The 25411-nt window shown below is 47.0% G+C and overlaps 2 protein-coding genes and 2 pseudogenes across 2 annotated transcripts; 2 read left to right on the forward strand and 2 right to left on the reverse strand.

Annotated features, from left to right (window-relative positions):
- Positions 1 to 1306: 1306 nt before the first annotated feature.
- LOC133282304 (olfactory receptor 5J3-like) lies at positions 1307 to 2384 on the forward strand (annotated as a pseudogene).
- A 7758-nt stretch (positions 2385 to 10142) lies between these two features.
- On the reverse strand, positions 10143 to 11096 carry LOC133282357 (olfactory receptor 8U3-like). The gene has a single exon (XM_061478378.1). It carries the CDS (start codon positions 11094 to 11096, stop codon positions 10143 to 10145), a length of 954 nt encoding a protein of 317 aa, XP_061334362.1.
- Positions 11097 to 16213: 5117 nt separating this feature from the next.
- Positions 16214 to 17156, reverse strand: LOC133282337 (olfactory receptor 5J3-like; annotated as a pseudogene).
- Positions 17157 to 22177: 5021 nt separating this feature from the next.
- Positions 22178 to 23137, forward strand: LOC133282305 (olfactory receptor 5AP2-like). Its single transcript, XM_061478338.1, has one exon. The coding sequence runs from the start codon at positions 22178 to 22180 to the stop codon at positions 23135 to 23137; it is 960 nt and encodes a 319-aa protein (XP_061334322.1).
- The last annotated feature ends 2274 nt before the right edge of the window (positions 23138 to 25411 follow it).

The raw sequence follows: 25411 nt of genomic DNA on the forward strand, positions 1-25411 counted from the left end.
AATGTCTCCCAGAGCTATATTCCCTTTAACCCTGACCCACAAACTCTCTGTGGACTGCTCACCTGTCCCCAGACAGAGTTCCATACTCTCCAGCGTATCCCTAACACAAAGGGAAACTCCCCCTCCCCGCCTGCCAGGCCCGTCCTTCCTAAAGAGCCTGTAACCTTCCATTCCGACACTCCAGTCATAGGAGCCATCCCACCATGTTTCTGTGATGCCTATTATATCATTCCCCCATAGATGTGACCGCATCTCTAATTCCTCTTCTTTGTTCCCCATGCTACAGGCATTTGTATAGAGGCATCTGAGCCGAGCTCCAACTGAAGCCGGCTCATTGGCTGGAGCGGCTGGGATATCTCTACATTGCTCCAGGCATTTATTATAGGTTCTGGCAACTGACTGGGTGTGTTGGAATGGAATGATGCTCCCCTCCCCCAACACATCTAGTTTAAAGCCTTTTAATACCTGAGCTGGAGCAGGTAACAGAAGTTAAGTGCACTGACTCTCTGTTAGACTCATCTGCCACACTGAGGGGAATATTTCTCTCTGTGCTGGAACCTGACCAAAACTGCTAGTAGTGATAGGACAAAGGAGAATGGGTTAAAACTTAAATAGGGGAAGTTTAGGTTGGATCTAAGGAAGAAGTTCTTTACTGTAAGGGTGGTGAGGCACTGGAATGGGTTGCCCAGGGAGGTTGTGAATGCTCCATCCCTGGCAGTGTTCAAGGCCAGGTTGGACAGAGCCTTGGGTGAGGTGGTTTAGTGTGAGGTGTCTCTGCCCATGGCAGGGGGGTTGGAACTGGATGATCTTAAGGTACTTTCCAACCTTAACTGTTCTACGATTCTACTGACAGCAGTGTGTCAGCTTAGCCTATTTTTGCTGTCTAGGACAGGACTTTCTGCCCCACGCTGCCAGGGAAACCTCCTGAGACTCGAGTATCTCACTCAATGAGTTGTTGTGGGCAGCTGGGGATCCAGCAATGCTGTATCAGAGCTGGGGTGATGGATTCAGGGCTCCTGGGGCATCACACTCAGATATTTTCAGTCTTTCTCATGGAGCAAATGGAATGTACAGTCCCTTTTTCTGCCTCCCTAATGAAATGTGATGACCAGTTTGCAAGTTCTTCACCTCTTCTCCAGTTTTCAAATGGTTCAAGATTGGGTTTGGGATTTTAAAAGAAAAGGTCTGATTTAGCCTCATGATTAAGAGATTTCTGAAGGGCTTTTGGATGTGTTTCTCTGCCTGTGAAGATTCACCAAGAACCACAGTTAAGCGTTGCCTCAACTATCAAATCTTTATTGTTCTAATGTCCAACCTGACAGAGTACATGCAAGCCACATGGCATTGCTCTTCCCTATTTCACTCCATCTTTCCTCCTTCCCGCAGGGATGCTGCCACGCAATACAGTAACGGGGCTGAAGGCAACCACACCGCAGTGACCCACTTCATCCTCCTCGGCCTGACAAGCGAGCCCAAGATGCAGACTCCTCTCTGTAATCTTCGTCATGATTTATCTCATCACTCTTATGGGCAACCTTGGGCTGATGGCAGTGATCAAGACAAGCCCCCGGCTGCACACCCCCATGTACTTCTTCCTCTGCAATCTCTCTGTTCTCGATCTTTGCTACTCCTCTGTCTTTGCTCCAAAGCTGCTTCTTGCCTTCTTGGTGGAAAACAAAACCATCTCTTACCCTGCCTGCTTCCTGCAGCATTTCTTCTTCCTCATGTTTGTGACCACAGAGGTGTTCTTGCTGGCTGTGATGGCTTATGACCGCTATGTAGCCATCTGCAACCCACTGCTCTACATGGTTTCCATGCCCCACGGGGTCTGTGTTCAGCTGGTGGCTGCATCATACATGGGGGGGGGGGGGATTTTGAACTCCCTAATCCAAACCTGTTGCTTGCTGCTGTTGCCTTTCTGCAGTCCAAACACCATCAACCATTACTTCTGTGTCACTAACCCTTTGCTGAAGCTTTCCTGCTCCAACAGCCACCTCAATGAGCTTTTGCTTGTAATTCTTCATGGGAGCATTTCCATGTCTGTGCTGGTCCTCATCATCACCTCCTATGTATATATCCTCTTGTCCATCCTGAGGATTAGGTCTGCTGAAGGAAGGCACAAAGCCTTCTCTACTTGTGCCTCCCACCTCCTGACCGTTACCTTGTTCTATGTCCCTGCTGGGCTCAGCCACATGCAATCAGCTTCCAAGTACTCCCTGGAGAAAGAGAAAGACACCGCTGTGTTTTACACCCTCCTTGTCCCTATGCTCAACCCTCTGATCTACAGCTTGAGGAACAAGGATGTTAAAGATGCCCTTAGAAAAGCAACAGCAAGTAACCTCATTGCGAGCTGCTCATTGACCAACCCGGTCCCAGCTGGTTGATAGAACTCCTCCTCTTTCCCTTTTTAACTTGTTTTGTGTCAGCTGTCTGGAGGAGGAAAGAACTGAATGTCTTTACAGGAGCAGGTACAGCACATCCTAACCATGCTTTAAACTCTGCAGAGGCTCTGTGATGTTAAGCATCCCATCAATATAGGTCTCTGATAAATATTCTCTTGTCATCTCTTGGGGTTTTTGTTTTGGGGAAAATAGATGTGATATCATAGGAGGTGGCAAAAATAAGCCCATGAGGAATTTCCCTCTTCAGTTTAGCTTTAGAAGTTGCACTGATTCAAGCAGTGATTCATCTGGAGGCATGTTCAAGGAGGGATGAAGGGTTTTGAGGAGGTACATCTGAAAAACATCACTTTACTTTGGGCTAATGCAAGAAAATGCATAAAATCCCATTTGCTTCCAGAAGGGTGTGCAGTGCAAAGTAAGGAAATGGGAGGAGAAGCAGAGCCACTGAGCTGCCAGAGGATGAGCATGGTAGGTGCTGTGATTGAGTATTGGGAAGATGCTGAATCTCTGTGTGACCAGAACATCCCAGCCTGGAGGCAGCAGAGCTGTGTCTGTCATCCTGCACCTTCCTTCCTACCACTGCAAACATCCAGCTCAGCCAAAGAGGTCTCAGCACAGTGTGGGTTAGAGGGAGATTAAGGCCACCTATTTCTTACCTCCTTGCTTCCTTGCTGTGGGCTTCATCTCACATCTGGTTTAGGAGAAGTAGCAGCTGAGAGTAGGATTTTCCCCTATTGCCAAGGATTTTAGTGTGATTGAATGTAATGACTTTAGGGAGAAGTATGATTTTTCCCCTGTTTTCTTGTTGTGGGGCTGCTGTAAGTGATATTTCCTCCCACCCAACTCTTCCCCAACACAACCTGTTAACTGAGAAGGTACCACTGAGGAATGCTGCAGAACTTCATGCTCTGCAAAGCAGAAATAACCAACTGCAACCTGTTAGAGACCTTTAGCAATAAGCTCTTTATGTAGCAAATAGAGACCTGGAAACAGACACAGACAAGGAGGGGGAGATGTTTATAACACTTAGTTTCTATTAGAGCTTGCCTTGTCCCTAGCTTGGACACCAGAGGGTCTTGCCTCTCATTGAGAGCTGTTTGTGCTGTTTGCATGATGCATGATGCAGAAGACCACGGTTTCCAAAGGTACTTATTTTAACCACAAATTTATTCAGTTTGTCATTATACAAGTACATGTTCTTCCAGCAATTGTACAGTTCATTAAACAGAAATGGTGTGTTTGGATTAAATGTTAAAACCCCTCCATCTACTGTTTCATTTAGAGCATCTTCCTCCTCAATAATGTGATGACATACAGAAGGGGATGTGACATGGTCAAATCCACAAAGCACAGACCTGGTACTGAGCATCCAGAAAGGAAAAGATGTAAGGACCACACATCCCAGGAAGATTTTAGTTGGGACACACTTCTGGCCACATGTTAACCTATGTGTGCCTATCACAAGTCCTTAGCACTGCTCCAGCTCACTTACGTGGGATAAATGTATTGGATGCTCATATCAGGTATCACAGAATCCCAGACTGGTTTATGTTGGAAGGGACCTAAAAGCTCTCAACTTCCAACCCCTGCCATGGGCAGGGACAACTTCCACTTAGAGCAGTTTGCTCCAAGCCCCTGTGTCCAACCCGGCATTGAACGCTGCCAGGGATGGGGCAGCCACAGCTTCTCTGGGCACCCTCTGCCGGCACCTCGGCACCCTCATAGTGAAGGATTCCTTCCTCAAATCCAATCTGGATCCCCCCGGTTTCAGTTTGAACCCATCACCCCTTGTCCTATCCCTACACTCCCTGATGAAGAATTCCTCTCCTGCATCCTTGTAGCCCCCTTCAGACACTGGAAGCTGCTCTGAGGTCTCCAAGCAGCTTCTCTTCTCCAGGCTCAATAGCCCCAGTGTTCTCAGCCTGGCGCCATACGGGAGCTGCTCCAGCCCCTGAGCACCCGCGTGGCCTCCTCTGGACTTACTCCAGCAGCTCCATGGCCTTCTTATGTTCCCTGCAGAGAAGCACTTGGGGGTGCTGGTCAATGAGAAAAGGACCATGAGCCAGCAGTGTGTGCTTGCAGCCAAGAAACGAACCGTATCTTGGGCGGCATCCAAAGGAGAGTGGCCAGCAGGTCAAAGGAGTTGATCCTGCCCCTCTGCTCCGCTCTTGTGCATTGTGTGCAGTTCTGGTGTCCTCAACATAAAAAGGACATGGAACTGTTGGAACAAGTCCAGAGGAGGCCACGAGGATGCTCATGGACTGGAGCACCTCCTGTATGAAGACAGGGTGAGGAAGTTGGGGCTGTTCAGCTTGGAGAAGAGAAGGCTGCGGGGAGACCTCAGAGCAGCCTTCCAGTATCTGAAGGGGGTCTATAGGGATGCTGGCGAGGGACTCGTCATTAGGGACTGTAGTGACAGGACAAGGGGTAACGAGTTAAAACTGAAGCAGGGGAAGTTTAGGTTGGATATACGGAAGAAATTCCTTCCTGTGAGGGTGGTGAGGCACTGGAATGGGTTGCCCAGGGAGGTTGTGAATGTTGTATCCCTGGCAGTGTTCAAGACCAGGTTGGACAGAGACTTGGGTGGCATGGTTTAGTGTGAGGTGTCCCTGCCCATGGCAGGGGGGTGGAACTAGGTGATGTTAAGGTACTTTCCAACCCTAACTATTCTATGATTCTAGTATTCTATAGACACCAAAACTGTATCAGAACTGCAGGGGATACCAGAGCTGTATTGAACCTTTGGTCCTTCCCTCAGATCTTCAAGCTCACTTGGGATGAACAGTTATCAACCAGGCAATGGAGACAGTGGTCACTGCCTTACCTCAAGGCTGAGCCTCCTTTTTGTGGGAACTACTTTCATTTAGCACAATTTAAACACAAACCACCATGGTGCTGTCTCAGTCCTGCTATTAAATAACTGATACTTATTTGGATGAATTATCAAAGACTCAGTCCATGCTTAAAATCACCTGAAGCTGTTTGAAGGAACCATTCATTCCCCAGACTCCTTCTGGCTGCATCAACATCTGGATGCCTCATGAGGCTGGACATAGGTGAGGATCACGGGTGCGTAGAAGATGGTGATGGCAACCAAGTGGGAAGCACAGGTAGAGAAGACCTTCAGCCTCCTCGTGGCCAAAGGGATCTGCAGGACGGTGTGGAGGATGTAGGTGTAGGAAACCAGGATCATCAGGAGAGGGCCCACGGTGTTTAACACAGCATGGTAAACCTGGAAGACCTCATTTGTGCTTGTGTCTGAGCAGGAGAGCTGCAGGAGGGTGGGCAGCTCACAGAAGAAGTGGTTGATGCTCCTGGCCTGACAGAAGGACAACCTCCCTGCCAGTGTGATGTGCACCAGGGAGGTGAGGAACCCGATGGTGTACACCAGCACCATCATGCCATAGCAACGCGCCCTGGTCATGGTAGTGGTGTAGAGCAGGGGCTTGCACACAGCCGTGTATCGGTCGTAAGCCATTACCCCAAGCAGGAAGCTCTCACAGACAGCCAGAGCCACGAAAATATACATCTGGGCAAAGCAACCCCAAAAGGAGATGTGGCTTCTCCCCAGCAGGAAGGTCTCTAGAGCTTTTGGGATGATAGCAGAGGAAAGGCAAACATCCATGCAAGATAAGTGGCTCAGGAAGAAGTACATGGGGATGTTGAGGTGGGGGTCAGTGTTGATCAGCAGGATCATCATCAGGTTCCCCAGCACCATTAAAACATAGAGGGATAAGAAGACTGTGAAGATGGTGGTTCGTAGCTCTGGGGCATCAGAGAAACCCAAGAGGATGAAGCTGGTTAGAACAGTGAGGTTTCCTGTATCTGTCATTTCAACAAGTTGATGGATTTGGATTGAAATGAAAGGAATCACTGAAATACATCCCTACAAGAGAAATAATGTGGAAGTTTAGTTGGAGTTTAATCCATAAAGTCAATGCAATGGAAAATGATATATTTGTAATGCTGTATTTCTCTGTGTAGCCCAAGATCTGAAGTCAAAGAGGTGAAGGAGCTCATTACACAGCCTGAAATTAAAAGAGAATAATTTTACCATGATTGATACACACATCACTAATGAAACACTGCAAAACATCACGTCTATCCAAACGTAATACAATAAAATCAAAGAAGTGCATCTCAAAATGTGGAAAACAGAAAAGATTTTGTATTTTCTTCACTGATTTCTGGGAATTTTAAGGTTTATTTTTCTCTCTTTTTTGTATTTTTCAGAGTGGATCAGTGCTCTTCTGTGGCTTCATTACTTGTGCTGCATCCTTTTCAACACCACACAAAGCCATGTACTTGAAATTTGTTTTAAGTTCTAAGTTTATCTGCTTTTGAAGAACCCCCAATATGCATAATGTTAAGGGAAAGCAGTGGACTTGGCTCCAGCAGAGCCTTGCTGTGAATGCAGTGAGCTTCCTATGACCAACCCAAATATCCACCTAAGGGTGTAAAATACAAAACATACCATATATAAACCAAAATTTTAAGGCTTTAGCTTGGATATTCTCATGCTAAAATATCGCTAAATCAGTTGTAGATGGGGTCAGGAATATTGGTGTTTTTGAAGCAAACCTACCCCATACTAGGGCACTTTTATTCACACCATGGGTTATCATAGAATGGTTTGGGTTGAAGGGAAATTAAAGCTCACACAGCTCCAAACCCTGACACGGGCAGGGACTCCTTCCACTAGAGCAGCTTGTTCCAAGCCCCTGTGTCCAACCTGGCGTTGAGCACTGCTAGGGATGGGGCAGATACAGCTTCTCTGGGCACCCTGCGCCAGCACCTCAGCACCCTCACAGTAAAGCACTTCTTCCTTATCTCCAACCTGAATTTCTCTGTTTCAGTTCAAACCCATCACCCCTTGCCCTATCGCTACAGTCCCTGAAGAAGAGTGAAATTCAACATGCCATCAAGCATGTGAGAGGCAGCAAGACCAGGGTCAAACTGGACCCACCACCCATCAAACCCTTTTGTACCTGCTTGGTTAAAGAGGAAGGTGGTGGTGGATGCAGTGCCTGCAGCTCCTCCTGGAGACCATGCGATGGGTTGAAGGAGAAATGCCTGGGAGCAGGATGCTCCAGGCTGGCTGGTGGAGGGGTTTTATCTCACAGGAGGCATTACCTCAGAGGCTTGTGTTGTGCAAACTGTTCTCCCAAAGGACCCTCCTCCATCGGATAATTAGTTTGACTTGATCAGCAAAACAACCTCTCAAGTCCTCTCTCCCCAAAGTCTTCCTGGCTGCATCAGCACCTCCAAGACCAGTTCTCCTGCAGAGACCTACCCAGGAAGACAGGCCCAGGACAGTTTGCTCTGTCCTTGCCCATCTATCACATACCTCTTCCTTTCAGTGTTTCCCTGAGGAAGCCCTTTACATTCACAGAGATCATCTAATGTTGCATTGAAGGGAGCTGAAAACAAGCACAACAAAGCATCCTCTGTGTAGATGGCTTGTGCTGGTCATGAGGACTCCTTTCCATCAGGTGCATTTATTTCCATACACTTGACTAGTGATTGTACAACACTTTGGTCAAAAGCATTGGCTCAAAACGTGGCTGCTTTGAGGATATAGCAGGATGAAGTCAGATTTCCCAGTCTTCATCCGAAGAATCCCGAGTGCCGGTGTGCCCTGAATGCTTCTCCTAGATGAAGAGACATGATAAAACTCTTAGTAGAAATATTAAATGATAACCTTGCCCCAGACATTTAGAAAAGACAAAGAATGGGGCAATGAGAGGAGAAAACCAAGCTATGAAAGTGTGGGGAAGGAAGAAGGAGAAGTATACAGGTGGCTTTAGATGTTTTCAACGTCAACCTGTTTTTCTGCTTGAAGGCACCAGACTGACAGTCGGGGAGATGCACTGGAGGAGGGTAGAAAAGGATTTCTGAGTGATTTTGAATGTCTTTCTTCCCCATTGAGTACTGGGCTAAGACCAAGGCTTGTGAAGTGGGAAAATCAATATAACAGAGGGAGAAATAACCCTTAACCAAATTTAGAAAAGAAGAACAATATATAATTCAAAGATTATTGAAAAGAACTACATGAATTCAAAAACAGGCACTAAGAATACATGGGTGCACTTGTGCAGGGTGAATAATGCAGCTTGAAGTCCCAGAAGCAGACAGTCCCATCAGCTTTGTCGGGATACCCAGGCCAGCAGCACCTTGGCTGTTCAGGAGGGAAGAAGATCCTCCATTGTAACAGCACTCAGCCCCTTTACACCCCTACTTAAAATCGCAGCAGAGCAGAGCCTCAGATATGACTTGTCCTCATTTAGCACAAGGGCTTTGTTGACCAACAGACTGTCAAAGCTTTATTTCTTAGAATCGCATCGCAGTTTGTGTTGGAAGGGACCTTAAAGCTCATCCAGCTCCAACCCCTGCTTTGGGCTGGGCCCCCTGCCGCTAGAGCAGCTGGCTCCAAGCCCCTGTGTCCAACCTGGCCTTGAAAACTGGCAGGGAAGCAACAGCCTCAGCTTCTCTGGGCACCCTGTGCCAGCGCCTCAGCACCCTCACAGGGAGCAACTTCTGCTTAACAGCTCACCTCAATATCCCCTCTGTCATTTCACGTGAAAAAAACTTGTAGTCTGGACTTGAAATACCTGGACATATCGATTAATATTTCCTTAAAACCAGAAATAACACCAGAAATCATTTGCTAATACAAGACATTAGCTTAGATACCCGCTGATTTGATGCCAGCAGGGCAAAGCCACCACCTTCTCCCTTTTGCTCTCTGAACCCTGAAAGAAAGTTTATTGTTATGTTTAATAGCATTTAAATAATAAAATATATTAATTTCAAGTAATATTTAAGTAACACTCACTTTGGACAACAACTTTCTTTCCAATACACAGTCACTGTGTCCTGGGTTCAGCAGTAGCAGTCATGTTTGTCCCTTGTGTTAACTGGTACAGTGCTGTGTTTTGACTTCCAGCTTGAGAACAGTGTTGGTGAAGCCGATGTTTTCGGTTGTTGCTAAGTGATGTTTACCCTGACCAAGGACACTGTGAGGCTCATGCTCTGCCAGGGAGGAGGGGAAGCTGTGAGGAAGCAGAGACGGGGCGCCTGACCCGGGCTAGCCAGGGAGGTATTCCATACCACAGCACGTCATGCCCGGGGTGGGGGGTAACTGGGAGTTACCCGGAAGGACAGGGGCTTCCAGGTGGAACTCGCTTTCTTGGCCGGTGGTATCGTATTCTGTTCCCTTGTTATTTTCCCTTATCATTGTTTTAGCTGATAGTAGCGGTGGTGATTTGTTGCTGGACTGTTCTTGTCTCAACCCGTAGGAGTTGCACTCTCTCGATCCTCCTCCCCGTTCCTCCAGGAGCGGGGAAGGGGAGAGCCCCGGTGCCGGGGGGGGGGGGGGGGGGGGAGACGGACACGGACCTTGATTGTTGTCAGCTTGGCACCACTCACTGGGAGTGAGTGAACAAGTTACCTGACTGGGTTTAAACCATGACACACTGTCAGGTTTCAGGCTGCAGCCTGAGAAAGTCCTGTCCATGCCAGCACAGAATGTAGCCTTGGTTTAAGGAGAAGCGTGTTTTCCAGCTGTCATGCTTCCAAGTATGTTTAGTCCCTGCTTTGTGAAGGTGCTATATCCACCCGTCCTTGAAGGTGCTATATCCAGCCATCCTCTTTAACGTCCGATATCCAGCCATCCCTGAAGGTGCAATATCCATCCTGCTGCTTCTCACCAGGGCAGGGTAGCCCTCTCCTTTCAGCTGACTAGGAACCATGAATGGACAAAGAGGAGAAGACTCTACTTTTTGCTGTCCTCATGGCGTTCTTCATATCCGCATTTCTTAGGCTGTAGATGAGTGGGTTCAGCATGGGGACAGCCACAGAGTACAGCATGGAGACCACCTCGTCATGCTTCGAGGACTGGCTGGAGCTGGGGTCTAGGTACATGAAGAGGGAGCTGCCGTAGTACAAAGCAATGGAGATGAAGTGAGAGGCACAGGTGGAGAAAGCTTTGCGTTGACCAACCACAGACCGCATCCGCATGACAATGGAAAGGACCGACAAGTAGGAGATGAGGATGAAGACCGTGGTGATCAGTACCTTGAACCCCACCACGGCAGCAACCATCACCTCAATGGCAGGGGTGTCAGAGCAGGAGAGGGCTAGCAGTTGTGGTCCATCACAGAAGAAGTGATTGATCGTCTTGGAGCGACAGAACGGGAGACGAGATATGGAAACCATGTGTATGGTAGAGCTGATCACGCCAGCTAAGTAGGCACCAGCCGACATCCCAATGCAAAGCCTTTGGGACATGACCATGGAGTAGAGAAGGGGGTTACAAATGGCCATGTAGCGATCGTAAGCCATAGCAGCCAGCACGTAGCACTCGGTGGTGGCGCAGGTTGCAAAGCAGAAGAGCTGAGTGGCACATCTAATGAAAGAAATCACCTTCTTCTCCACTAGAACATGGAGCAAGGCTTGAGGGATGATGGTAGAGGAGTAGCAGACATCCAGGAGAGACAAGTGGCTTAGGAAGAAGTACATGGGGGTGTGTAGGCAGGAATCCGTTCTGATTAATGTAATTAATTGCAGGTTTCCTATGAAGGTAACCACATAGATGGCAAGGACTAAGACAAAGCACATCACCCGCAAGTATTCCCTGTTTGTGAAGCCCAGGAGAATAAGCTCAGAGGGGGACGTATAATTATCTTCAACCATATTGAACCTATAAGCAGTTTGCCTGATTTATGTCTTCAAATTGAAATGCTGAATAGGCCCAAATCCCTCAATAATGCTAAGAATGTCAGGTTTTGTCTATCAATCAGTTACACCACTTACATACATGCAAGTCAATATAAGGTAAATTCTCTTTGAGAGAGGAAAACACCAAGTTCCCAAGGCTAAACACCACAACCATCACAAACACACTTAGAAGCAAGTAGATATTTTAAGGCAAAGGAGGGAGGGCAACACCAGAATGAATAAACTGCAGGGTTCCTCATAGTTCCTCTCAAGCCATTGACACATGGAAGTCCTTGAATTCCCCAGTAACTGCTGGGAAAAGGGAATTATTTCTCATCTTTTGGGTGCTGCCAGTCCAGTGTAAGTACATGAGGAATAAATAGCTGTTCTCTGTGACCCAGGAGGAGCTCTTTGAGAGCAAATGTGGCTTTCCTTAGGGTAGGATGGTGCAGAACCAGGATTTCTTGCCTCATTTTGCTTTAGACACAATGCCTAACTTGGAGACAAAAGATATATTCGGGTTTGACCAAAGATAAGTTCTCCCTGGGAGAAATCAGCAGCTCCTATTATCACAGCTTACGACAGGTAGAATAAATCCTCATTGATTTATCTTGCCTAACATTAATCATCACTTGACAGAGTTACACCAGAGAGCAAAGCAGGAGTGCGCGTGGCTGGTATCTGACAAGCAGAGCCATGCTTAAGTCATCATTATTTGATGACCCTTTGCTGAAGGGGTGAGCTCCCCCTCCAGAGCCAGACTCCTCATTTCAGATGTCCTGTGAGCAACGTGTGTGGTCTCCTGATGTTAATGGGGATTTAGAGCTGCTTTTCACTGCTCGCATAGAGATGCCGGAGGCAAAGCAGCTCCTGAGCCATCAACACGGAGCTGGAAAACGTGACCCAAGTAATGAAAATCGAAGTGTTTGGGTCTGGGTCTCAATCCTCCCCCTGAGGTAACATCCACCTGCCCAGACACACACATCTCCTGCCAGGGGAGAATTGACCTGAAGCTCACAATTAACAAAGGTTCACCCTCACTTTTTCTTGCTTGACAAACCAAGTGCTTGGTCTGAAGTGATCCAAGGGCAGATATGAAACCTGGGATGTGTCTAAGGCTGCAGCTTGTGCTATGCACGACAGCTTCCCCCAGAAATCACATCTCCCTGCAGCTTGAGCAAACTCACTGGAATGGAGATAAATTAATCTGAAAATCCATACCTTGCAGCCCTCGTTTAGATATTATCCATGCAGGTTGTGGGTCCACACTCTGCTGAAGAGTTGACTGAATATTTATCCCTGTATTCCTGGGGAAAGGACCTCCATTTGTGGCTTTCCTACTCCAATTTGGTAAGATCTTGTTTTTTGGCCAAGCTTTCAACAAGCTGCCCTAGGGCTCACCAAGCAGACTGTTGCTAGTATTATCCAAGATGCAACTCTTGACATGGATAAGGGAACATCCAGCTGCTGTTGAGACTCTACAGCCAAGCAAAACCTTGCATCACAACCTCCTGGTTAGGTAGCAGTTAGCTTGCTCTCATAGAACCATAGAATCCCAGAGTACTTTGTGTTGGAAGAGACCTTAAGGCTCATCCTGCTCCAATCCCTGCCACGAGCAGGGACCCCTTCCACTAGAGCAGCTTGCTCCAAGCTCCTGTGTCCAACCTGGCCTTGAGCACTGCCAGGGATGGGGCAGCCACAGCTTCTCTGGGCACCCTGTGACAGCGCCTTGCACCCTCCCAGGGAAGAGCTTCTGCCTAAAAGCTCATCTCAATCTCCCCTCAGACAGTCCGAAGCCATCATGGTGGATGTTATCCTCAAGATCTCAGTACAGGAACAAGGGGAAGGTGCCAGCTCTCTAGATCTATAACACACTGTTTGGCTAGCTGCTCTTTCGAGAGTCTTACAGCACAAACTATCAAATGAGTGAAGAAAGGGATCGTTTAAAATATGAAGCAAAAGAGCCCCATGCTCACAGCACCAGCATCCCTCTGATTCCTCAAGGGGATGGTTTCTGCTGCCCTGAAATAAAGCAGAGGTGTTAAGGTTTGCTACAAGGCCTGTGGATCCTGTGGATGCCACAGGACAAAGCAGGGTTTTCATATCAGGGATTTCTTCCTCTTTGCTCTCAGATCCACTTGAAATGGGTTTTAATACTCCCAGCTTCTCCAGGCTCCAGCTAGAAGGGTAATGCTGCTCTGTCTTCTCCCATGCAGCATCTACCCGTCCTTCCAGAGCCTTGTCCTTTGTGGTATTCATAGAGCCAGGGGTAAAACAAGTCAGGGGATTACACATTAAGCACCAGGAAGCTGTCAGACCAGGCAAGGGTCAGCCCAAAGGGCTCCCAAGAGCCAGGTCAGGATACACCCAACAGGTTTTAAAATTAATGGCACCAGAAGGTCTTATTTGAACAATACCAGCCCAAAACTGTTGTCTTTAAGAGTTTTATCCAGCCTTCAAAAATCCCCAAAAGTAGTTTTTTAGTACATAGCAGTATGTAGTGTGTCATATCCATATTCAAAAAGAAGATTACCTCTTGGGAAGCACTCTCAGATGCGTTCAACCCTCAGTGTAGGGGAAATCCAGCTTTCCTTTATCTCAGTTCATGCTGCTACTTAGAATGAAAATATAAAAGCACAACTTCCTTTTCATTTTGATGCAAATGCCTTTACTTTTCAATCAGAAATGCTTCCATTACTGTGCTCCCAAAGATAAGAGGGGGCTGCAGGGCCTTCCAGGAAAGGACAGAAATCACCTCTTTACTCCCCGAAAGCCTTAGGAGGGAATGACCCTGGCTATTCCTGCCTAGAACTTAATGCTCTGTAACAAAAGGTGGGTTTCCAACCCCATGCAGGTTACCAGGATGGATCCACCAGTAGCCCAGGAACTTGGTTACTCTATAGGCATCCTCACCCATTTAATTCAGCATCAGAGAGCACCTAAAGAAGCCCAGCTGCTCCCCTGGGATTATTTAGGTGGTGATGGGTGTGATTTACATACATCAACAACAAGGAATTAAATCCTTCACCTACATGGGATAAAGGTTGAGACCTTACCTGTTTTGAGATCTGATGTGTTTTCCTTTGCTTTCATTATAAAATCTGGGATGGCTTTGTCAGGAGTAAAGATGTGCAATGGGGACACTTTCTGAGAGGGATCTGTGGATCTAGAGGAAACAACTGATGGAGAGAGGAATCATTTAAAACACCATGAATTAGCACTTCAAATTGTGTATGGATAGCACAGAATATTTAAGAGAAAAAACATTTAAAAGGCAGAGTGAATTTGATATCCTCAACATCAGAAGGACATGGAGCAAGTGCAGAGGAGGCCATGAGGATGATTAGGGGCTGAAGCAGCTCCTGTATGAAGCCAGGCTGAGAACACTGGCGCTGTTCAGCCTGGAGAAAAGAAGCTGTGTGGAGACCTCAGAGCAGCTTCCAGTGTCTGAAGGGGGCTACAAGGATGCTGGAGAGGGACTCTTCATCAGGGACTGGAATGACAAGACAAGGAGTGATGGGTTCAAACTGAAACAGGGGGAGTTCAGGTTGGATGTAAAGCAGAAGCTGTTCCCTGTGAGGGTGCTGAGGCACTGGCACAGGGTGCCCAGAGAAGCTGTGGCTGCCCCATGCCTGGCAATGTTCTAGGTCAGGTTGTACACAGGGTCTTGGATGACATGGTCTAGTGTGTAGTGTCCCGGACCATGGCAGGGGGTTGGAACCAAGCTCCTTTCCAACCCAAACCACTCTATGATTCTACAGTAATCTACATTTCATACAACCTGAAGCCTCAGCCTAAAACTGCATTAGCAAAAGTGGGTTTTAAAGCATCATTTCTAAATGTGAGGGGACTTTGTTTGAAGCTTTTAAACTATCTGACATTGCTTTAACAGGGTCAGGAAATAAACTGTCTACATAGGATCAGCCAACTGTAGAGGCAACATGATGGGCTTAGTTTATTTATCTATTATTTCTCAGTTTCTTGGGTAAGAACAAGCCACTTGGCCACCCAAAGCTTCCCAGCACGTAAGAAAAAGTTTTTATCTTAAAGAAAAAGGAGTGGCTATTCCCAGCAACGTCCAATAGATGGTGGTGTTGCATAAGAAATCCTGATCCAGGATTTTCTAGCCACTTATTTCAAAACTACTGCCTTTTGATACCTAAAGGGACTCCTGTGACCATTTTGCACCTCTTGGAGGTGACCACAGAGAGCAATGGTACCAAGAAGGAACAAAAATCACATAGGAAAAGGAATTACCTTCGATTTTCCGGCTGTTTCAGAGTGTTGGTGTGTTTCCATGTTTGCTTTGGGTTTCTTTAATCCCCATTGCCTCAAACCAAAGTGCAACTCTCCTGCAGCAAACTCTACTGATAACATTCTTGCCTTTGTTTTTAACAAACCACTGTGGGTATAAATTAGAAAACTCCTTAGAGCTCCTCTTAAAGGCGTTGAGAAAGGCAGAACTTGAGGAGGAAAACTGAAAGGGTGAAGTTCTACAGCCGCCGGAATAGAGGTGGCAAAGCCCAATTTGACTGTGATTTAACTCAGCAGCCTGGTTCCAAACACAGACCTGTTGAAGAATTTGCATTTCACTCACTTGGCTCACGCACAATATCCCATTGCTCCATAACTGCATTAAAAGATCAGTTCATCCATTTAGATCTTGGGTTTCCATCCTTCCTGGGAAAAGCCCACAGCAGATGGACCCTCCCCACCCACTGAGAATCCAACTAAACTGAGGAAAGGAAAATCAGTATCGTGGGTGTTGGTGTTGACATTTAACACAAGAATATATTGTGTTATATATAAATATATAGTTTAGGACGCATTTAATATTGTGTTTTTGTATATATAGACACATATACATATATGTTTATGTGTATAATTTGCCAGTCATAGGAACAGAGACCTCCTAGATGTCCTTTCTGCACAATAACTATGTCCTGCTGGTCATAGTCACATCAGTGACTAGTCATGGTCACATCAGGTTGCTCCTGGCCTCATTCAGGCAGCTTCTGAACATGTCCATGGGTGGAGGCTCCACAGCCTCTGGAACAAAGCCTCATGTTACCCACATCCCTGGATCAGGGTTTTCAAAGCCTGACTGTGATTCTTTCTGCAGTTCTCCACAGAGCATCCTTCATCTCTTTGTTCCTCAAGCTGTAGATGAGGGGGTTGAGCATGGGGATCACCACCGTGTAGAAAACAGAGACCACTTTGTCAGTGTTCAGGAAGTAACTAGAGCTAGGGCGTAAATACATGAAGATGGTTGTTCCATACAACATGGTCACCACAATCAGGTGGGACATGCAGGTGGAAAAGGCTTTTTTCCTGCCCTCAGCATTACGGACACTCAGGATGGCAAAGAAGATGAAGACGTGGGAGACCAGAATGGCAGAGATGGTGCTGAGCTCAATGACACCAGCCAAGGAGAAGAGGATCATCTCATTGATGTACGTGCTGGCACAGGACAGAGCCAGGAGAGGAGGAACATCACAGAAGAAGTGGTTGATGACATTGGAGCTGCAGAAGGGCAGCCTGATGATGAAGGTCATCTGAATGATGGAGTTCAGGACACCCCCAATATAGCACCCTACCACCAGCCCCACACATAACCTCCGAGTCATGACAGAGGAGTAGAGCAGGGGGTTACAGATGGCCACATACTGGCCATAGGCCATGACAGCCAGCAGGAAAGACTCAGTTGTCACAAAGACGATGTAGAAGAATGCTTGACCCATACAGCCAGCAAAGGAAATGGTCTTCTTCTCCCACAGGAAGTTGACCAAAGTCCTGGGGGCTACCACAGAGGAGAAGCAGATGTGAACAATGGAGAAGCTGCCCAGGTAGAACTACATGGATGTGTGGAGCTGTGGGTGACCTCGGATGGCTACAGTTATCCCTGCGTTGCCCAGAAGGGTGATGGTGTACATGAGCAGCAGCAGCACAAAAAAGGGCTGCCTTCATCTCCACTTGGTCACTGAGACCCTTGAGGATGAACTCTGCTGCTGAGGTGTGATTCTGCTCTGCCATTCAGGGCTTTTGTATCTGGCAAGGAAGGAAAAAACCCTGGAAAATACAGGACAGTGGAAACCATGCCTTTATTTGAACTGGAATGGGATAACTTGACAATTAGCACCCTGTGCACCGAGGGCATCCCCACTATTCATTTCCAGGGAGCTACAGTGGAATGGACTGCTCTGTGGCCATCTGCTCTAAGCTTGCCCTCTTACACAGCCCAAGGAAAGAGGAGGCCCCTTCTGAAGTGAGAGCATCCCAGCTTCCCCAAACACCTCTGAGCAGATCCATTTGTATCACTCAATTCCATTTTGGTACCTACAGTTTGATGAGACCAATGGCTACAGCAGCGGAGAGGGATCGATGTGACACAAACCAAGCCACCAGCTCTGCCCTTGATCCCCTGTGATCAAGTTTCTCTGAAGACAGCTCTGATTTTGGAAGCAGCTTCTGGCTATAACTCATATAAGACTAAAAGCACTGTAGCTTTCCTTGGGTGGTTTTGGAAAAGTCATTGAGATGAAGGAAAAAGAGCCTTTAATTTGCTGGGAATTAAGGAAGGAGAAGGGAAGGGGTGCTGCATGACCCTAAAACTCATTCAGGACATGAAGAATTTAATATTACAGTCTTGGAAACCTTGGGGAGGTGAAGCCAGGAGATCACATGGGTCTGAAGATGTTATTCCCTTGGTACAATTGAGAGAATATACAAATAAGAGGAGTCAACACCATGATGAGACCATTGAGCTCTGCTAAGGCAAACTCACTCAACTCTGGTTGTCTAAATTAGGCATTAAGTTAAGCTGCTCACCCTCATGAAAGTGTGAATTACAGGTTTCTGTCCCTGATAACATGAAGGTTCGGAATAAAACAATTAAATCTTTACAGGATTAAAGATGAGAATTAAAATCTTACCCCTCCAGATGAGTGTCAGGACCAGAAGACTCAGCGAAGATCCATTCTCCATCAACAGAATATTTCTTTGTAGAAATATTCTTTACATTTTAAAGTGAATATCACTATTTCAGGGCCAGTGGTTAGGTTCATCTGTCCTTGTGAGTTTTCTCGTCTCTTATTTTGCAAGGTTCCTTAAACATACCATAAGCACCATGATAAGCACCAGTGGCTAAATGGGCTGCAAGAAAGATGGAGAAGGGCTTTGGACAGGGGCCTGTAGGGACAGGCCAAGGAGAATGGCTTGAACCTGCCAGAGGGGAGACTGAGATGAGCTCTTAGGCACAAGCTCTTCTCTCTGAGGTTGCTGAGACGCTGGCACAGGGTGCCCAGAGAAGCTGTGGCTGCCCCATCCCTGGCAGTGTTCAAGGCCAGGTTGGACACAGGGGCGTGGAGCAAGCTGCTCTAGTGGAAGGTGTCCCTGCCCGTGGCAGGGGTAGGAGCTGGATGAGCTTTAAACTCCCTTCCAACCCAAAGCAGGCTGGGATTCTATAAGTACATCCCAGCAGGAATATTTCATCTCTTTAAAACCAACACAGAGGAGCAAATCTTTACCTGGCACAATTCTGAGCAGCCTCCCCAGTTGCTGCAGTGATTTCTACCAGAGCAGGGCTAACATGGACCTTCCATGGTATGTTCTCACATACCTGTGGAAGGGGGTCACCTCTTACAGCTGCAAGTTCTCTTCCACATTAGATGACACTGGATATCTGCATAGCAAATCAAGGGGATTATCTCTTGAAGGCATCCTCCTAGCTTCCAAACAAGAATGTCTCTCCTGAACCTTCAAGAGCTTCCAGCCTTTTTTCATCAGAGGATGTTCTTAACTTGCACCAATGTGTTGCTTTTATATCTCTCCCTGCAGGTCTTTGCAGGCAACAGACACAAACACTTGGGGAACAAGGGTTTGTCACAGTTTTGGCGACAGTTCAGGGCTCTAAGACACGTGAACCTTGGTTGTATATTGCTGGCCCCTGAATGAGAACCCATGAGTCACAACAGCCTAAACTACTAATAAAGGCTTAGCTTTAGATTGGATCTAAGGAGGAAATTCTTTCCTGTTAGTGTGGTGAGGCACTGGAATAGGGTGCCCAGGGAGGTTGTGATTGCTCCATCCCTGGCAGTGTTCAAGACCAGGTTGGATGAGGCCTTGGGTGCCATGGTTTAGTGTGAGGTGTCCCTGCCCATGGCAGGGGGGTTGGAACTTGATGATCTTAAGGTTCTTTCCAACCCTAGCTGTTTTATGATTCTATGCACACAGGCTGATGGAATATCTCTTCTAATTATTGTCACAAAGATGTCTAACCTGTTACAACATTCAGCATAAGAACAGTGACCTCCTAGATGTCCTTTCTGAACAATAACTATGTCCTGTGGTCTTCATGGTAACATCAGGTTGCTCCTGGCCTTATTCACCTTTGAATATGAGGGGGAATCCCTCCCCAGGCTGCAGCTTCACAAGAGATTTCACTTCAAAGAAGGGAATTGTGAGCAATGGAATTCATAACTGAGAATGATGAACTGTGCTGAGACCACCCAGTGGTAAGGAGAATTTGGGCACATCAAGGGCTCATCCCATTCATATTAAGGGGTGTTGTACATTCATCTTAAGTCCTATTTACTTAAATGGTGAGATAAATGGAAATAAGCACCCACATGCCATGTCCATGACCAGCTCATGCTAAAGCACACAAGGAAAAACCAGATTGTCTATGTCACTTACAAAGTAAGCCTGTTGATGGTGACTTAGGTCGGGGAAAAGTGTCTTCTACTTGTGGTCAACAAAGGAGCCACAATCAATGCAATTAAATGATGAAAAGTTAGGAAGGACAGAGGCCTTTGAAATCAGACCAGAAAATAACACTTGAATGTAATGTTCGATTTCTCACTCTAATTTCCCTCACTGAATAGACTATCTCCTAAGTTGCCCATGTATGGATAGAATCTGGGTGGAGAGGGACTGGCAGAACAGTGAGCACTGGCTGGGCTGTTGGGTGCAGAGGGTGACGGATTCTAGTCTGCAGGAGCCTGGAGACTGCCACAGGGGTTTGTCTTCTAAATCTGTCTAAACAGAACCAAAAGAGAACACCATGGGGTGCAGGACCCATCCCACAGTATCTGAGCAAGAGCAGTAGGGCAGGAACAGAGACCTTGGCCAAGGTCAGCCAAGATTCCAGGGTGTCAAGTAAGTAAGGGATTATGAGGCAGGTCCAAGACCAAGCCAAACCAAGCCAACACAGGTCAAATCAATCCCCTGATCAGGGTCAGGTTCAGCAATTGCTAGGAAGACACATGAGCAAGCTTTGGTCACCATCAAAGGATTCCATAGATGTGCACAACTCCTGCTAAAAAGGAAAGAAAAATTCAAAAATAGCCCAACTTCCCTGGGCTGAGCTTAAATAGAGGTGGGGGGCAAATGGGTGGAGGGTGGGGATGACGCCCCAGCTGAGGCTGCTCAGGGGGATAAAGGCCTATTAGTTCACCCTGGGACAATTCATCACTGCCTCAAATGCCCATTTCTCATCCTTCAATACAGTGGAAGCCCTAAGGCACCAGCTCAGGTGTTGGCCATCCAGGCACTATATGTGGATAATCCCACTGGGGCTGGAAAAATGGGCACTCAAGTGTTCACAGAGGGATATCAGCAGCTCCAGAGAAGGAGTCACTTGTGGTTCCTGTCACATTTAGAGACTCTCTACAAGATCTGAAATGTCTTTAAACCCATTCTTACTCTGTTGGCAACGAGAGATAGAATGCTTGGCATAATCCACAAGTATGTCAGAAGCATCCCAAGAGCTGCTCATCACTGGTGCTGCTGTGTAGCTGTGCTCAAAGACAGCTCATGCACTCCATGACTCTCAGGTGCCCAAGCACCACAATGCCTTTCAGAGGTGATTTCACACCCTTTGCTTTTCCTTTTCTTTGTTTTCCTCTGCAAAAGCACGAGCAGCCCTGGAGGCTTCCTCCCAGCAGAGCACATGCAACTGTATTTACAGCCCCAGCACCACAAGCTGGGCTCTTGGACTCTGGCAGGAGCTCCCCTCTCTTCACATCAGGTGCTTAACAGAAGTGATGCCGGTACATAGATGTTCTTTGCTGCACTGGGGATAAATCCTTGGCTCCCATCATTCGGTGGCAGAGGGAAGGCACAGGAGGTAACACCAACACAAAGCAGAGCCTCACCTGCAGTGAGGTAGTGGGTTTGATTCTTCATGTTCTCTCATCCTCTTAGGTAAAGCTGTGTCAGAAAACAGCCTTACCAATGTGGGTTTTCTTTATAAGAAGAGGGAGCAATGTCTGATGCATGTTGTCTTTCTTTTACATCGGCAGCTAAAGCAAGATGAACTGATTTATTTAAGAGAATCTTATTCTGTTATAAAGAAATGCAGCATTTCAGATTGTCAACAGAATATGGTCACTAACAAATCAGCCTTTGGATTCAGCCTCTTATAACATCAACTCTTTTTTGGGTCAAGCAACATAATGCCCATAGGTGTGAGGGTGCTTCAGCATGCTGGAACTCAGAAAGGTATAAATCATGACTTTAGCAATGTGAATTTTATCCTTTTTGAATTATGTATAACACTTTGATAAATGCAATCTGAAGACTGGCATTAGAACTAAAAACCAAAGGAAAATTCTGGAGGTCATTAATGTGTAAGCTATCATTTCAATGGGAATGTGACTTTCTCTTGCTCAAGGTTTATGTGTGCTCCTATGAGGTTCCTCTAAGCTGTCTTCTGACGCAAACTGCCTCCAATCTGAAAGTGAGTAAAGATCTGATTCTTCACTCAAACCTGAAAAATCAGGTGCTTGAATAAATCCATAGTTTATGTTTCTCAGCATAGAAGAACAAAAATGGCAGTTTTTGCTTCATTGCACTCTCTGTTCTTTTCCAAATACCTCAAATGAAAAACAAAATCATATAATTTGGGTTTAAAAAATGCAATACAAAATATTAATTCCACCAAAACATGGCAGTTAAACTGGTGATCGATTGCAGTTAAATATGGTCCAAAAGTGAATTTCTGTTTGCAATGATTTTGATGTTTTCCTTCCTTTTGCCTTGGTAGGTACCACCTGGTCATGAGAGGAAATCACACGCAGACTAAATTCATCCTGTTGGGAATTACAGACAGCCCATATGCACAGACCCCTCTTTTAGTCTTGTTTCTATTGATTTACATTGTCACTTTGGTGGGGAACTTCGGCATTATCATCTTGGTGCGGGTGTCTCCCAGCCTCCACACCCCCATGTACTTCTTCCTCACTCATTTTGCCTTCACTGACATCTGCTATTCCACAGTCATCTCCCCCAGGATGCTGGCAGATCTGTTATCAGAGGACAAAACCATTTCTTTCACTGGCTGCATGATGCAGTTCCTCACCTTTGCTTTCTTTGCCGCTATTGAGTGTCACCTCCTGGCCATGATGGCCTATGATCGCCATGTTGCTATCTGCCAGCCCCTGCTTTATGTGACCATCATCTCCAGCCGTGTCTGCTGGCAGCTGGTAGCATCATCCTACCTATTCGCCTTCCTCAGTGCCATCATCTACACATGGTGCACGTTTGGAGGTTCCTTCTGTGGTCCCAACCGCATTGACCACTTCTTCTGTGACAAAGTTCCTGTAGTAAAGCTCCTGTGCTCCGACACCCACAGCAGCGAGATGCTCATCTTTGCCTTCGTCACCATCAACTTAGTGGGCACGAGCGTGGTCATTTTGCTCTCCTACATCTCTATCATCCGCACCGTGCTGAGGATGTGCTCAGCACAGAGCAGGGCCAGAGCCTTCCACACCTGTGCCTCCCATTTGATGGCTGTTTCTATATTCTTTGGGACAGGATTCTTCATGTACCTACAACCTTCTTCTAGCCATGGGAGCCTGGATAAGGTGGCCTCCGTCTTCTACACCGTGGTCACCCCAATGCTCAACCCCTTCATCTACACCCTGAGGAACAAGGAGGTGAAGGGGGCTCTGCTGAAGTGCGGGAGGAGGTTGTTCAACCACTGGCAACATGCAAGACTTGTATCATGCAGGACATGAATACTCTACATCAAGTGAGAACGCCTAAACTAATGGGATTTTCCACTAATCCTCATGACTTTATACATCTTCTTTCACAGTTCCTGCACAACAGTCAATGAGAGCATTTAATGAGAAATAGAACCCCCATCACATCTTCCTTGGAAGGAAACCAAGAGGAGCAGGAACCTCAAACTTCATTTCACTTCTCAGCCACCAGCGTGTAGGAACAGATTACCTTGAATTATCCCAGCCCTCTTTTTCCTCACAGGAAACACCAATCAGCTTTATTCAATTCTCACTTTTGTCACTGATAAATATCCACTTTTCTTGCAAGATTCTTGACCTTGTCCCTCCCCTCCAATATGCGTACTATGTGTGTATGTGTGTAAATATACATATGTGTGACAGAGGAATACAAATAAAATGTATAAAACTGGTATTAGACATAATGTGACACAAACAGACTTGGACTCAATGTGTGGATCTGCATGACTGTACTGCACAGAATCATCTCTATCTTGAGAAAAAAACTGATTTTCTCACCTCCTGGCTTGTTTTATAGAATCATAGAATCATTAGGGTTGGAAAGGACCGTAAGATCATCTAGTTCCAACCCCCCTGCCGTGGGCAGGGACACCTTATGCTAAACCATATCACCCAAGGCCTCGTCCAACCTGGTCTTGAACACTGCCAGGGATGGAGCATTCACAACCTCCCTGGGCAACCTATTCCAGGGCCTCACCACCCACACAGGAAAGAATTTCCTTCTTGTATCGAAATTAAACTTCCCCTGTTGAAGTTTTACCCGTTACCCCTTGTTCTGTTACTACAGTCCTTAATGAAGAGTCCCTTTCCAGCATCCCTATAGGCCCCCTTCAGACACTGGAAGGCTGCTATGAGGTCTCCATGCAGCCTTCTCTTCTCCAGGCTGAACAGCCTCAACTTCCTCAGCCTGTCTTCATACGGGAGGTGCTCCAGTCCCCTGATCATCCTCGTGGCCTCCTCTGGACTTGTTCCAACAGTTCCATGTCCTTTTTATGTTGAGGACAACAGAACTGCACACAATGCTCCAGGTGAGGTCTCACAAGAGCAGAGTAGAGGGGCAGGATCACCTCCTTCGACCTGCTGGTCACGCTCCTTTGGATGCAGCCCAGGATATGGTTGCTTTCTGGGCTGCAAGCGCACACTGCCAGCCCATGTTCATTTTCCCATCAACCAACACCCCCAAGTCCTTCTCCGCAGGGCTGCTCTGAATCTCTTCTCTGCCCAACCTGTAGCTGTGCCTGGGATTGCCCCCACCCAGGTGTAGGACCTTGCACTTGGCATGGTTAAACTCCATGAGGTTGGCATCAGCCCACCTCACAAGCGTGTCGAGGTCCCTCTGGATGGCATTCCTTCCCTCCAGGGTATCAACCGAACCACACAGCTTGGTGTCATCGGCAAACTTGCTGAGGGCGCACTCAATCCCACTGTCCATGTCAGCGACGAAGATGTTAAACAAGACCAGTCCCAATACCGATCCCTGAGGGACCCCACTCGTTACTGGTCTCCAGCCGGACATTGAGCCATTGACCACAACTCTTTGCATGCAGCCATCCAGCCAGTTCTTTATCCACCGAGTGGTCCATCCATCAAATTGATGTCTCTCCAATTTAGAGACAAGGATGTTGTGTGGGACAGTGTCAAGCGCTCATTCAGATTTTTAAGATGGTCTCGAACCAGTTCCTCTCCTACAGTGGTGTAAGTTCTTCATTTTCACAGTCCCTGCATCTGCCTTCCAAGACTTGGGTGGTGCGGTCAGAGCCTTTGCCAGTGAAGACCAAGGCAAAGAAGTCATTCAGAACCTCAGCCTTCTCCAAATCCTGTGTAGCCAGTTCTCCCAAGAGCTTCCTGAGGGGGCCTACATTTTCCCTAGTCTGTTTTTTATTTGCTACATACTTGTAGAATCCCTTCCTGTTATCTTTAATACCTCTAGCTAGGTTTAATTCTAACTGGGCCTTAGCTTTCCTAACCTGGTCCCTAGCTTCCCAAACAACATCCCTGTACTCTTCCCATGCCACTTGTCCTTGCTTCCACTTATTATAAGCCTCTTTTTTCATTTGAATTTTCCTCAGGAGCTCCTTATCCATCCAAGGAGGTCTCCTGGCCCTCCTGCTGCACTTCCTTCTAGTTGGGATGCAGCACTCCTGAGCTTGTAGCAGGTGATCCTTGAATATCAACCAAGAGTCTTGGGCCCCCCTGCCCTCTAGGGCTGGATCCCATGGAACCTTCCGAAGCAGGTTCCTGAAGAGG

This window comes from Pezoporus flaviventris, unplaced genomic scaffold, assembly GCF_033815535.1.
Source record: "Pezoporus flaviventris isolate CSIRO_AGI_PZ_B2104156 unplaced genomic scaffold, CSIRO_AGI_Pfla_v1 ptg000116l, whole genome shotgun sequence".
Lineage (NCBI taxonomy): Eukaryota > Metazoa > Chordata > Aves > Psittaciformes > Psittacidae > Pezoporus > Pezoporus flaviventris.

Excerpts from the sequence above, each read along its gene's own strand:
- LOC133282305 (XM_061478338.1), top strand. The coding sequence starts at position 22,178 with ATGAGAGGAAATCACACGCAGACTAAATTCATCCTGTTGGGAATTACA.
- LOC133282357 (XM_061478378.1), bottom strand. The coding sequence starts at position 11,096 with ATGGTTGAAGATAATTATACGTCCCCCTCTGAGCTTATTCTCCTGGGC.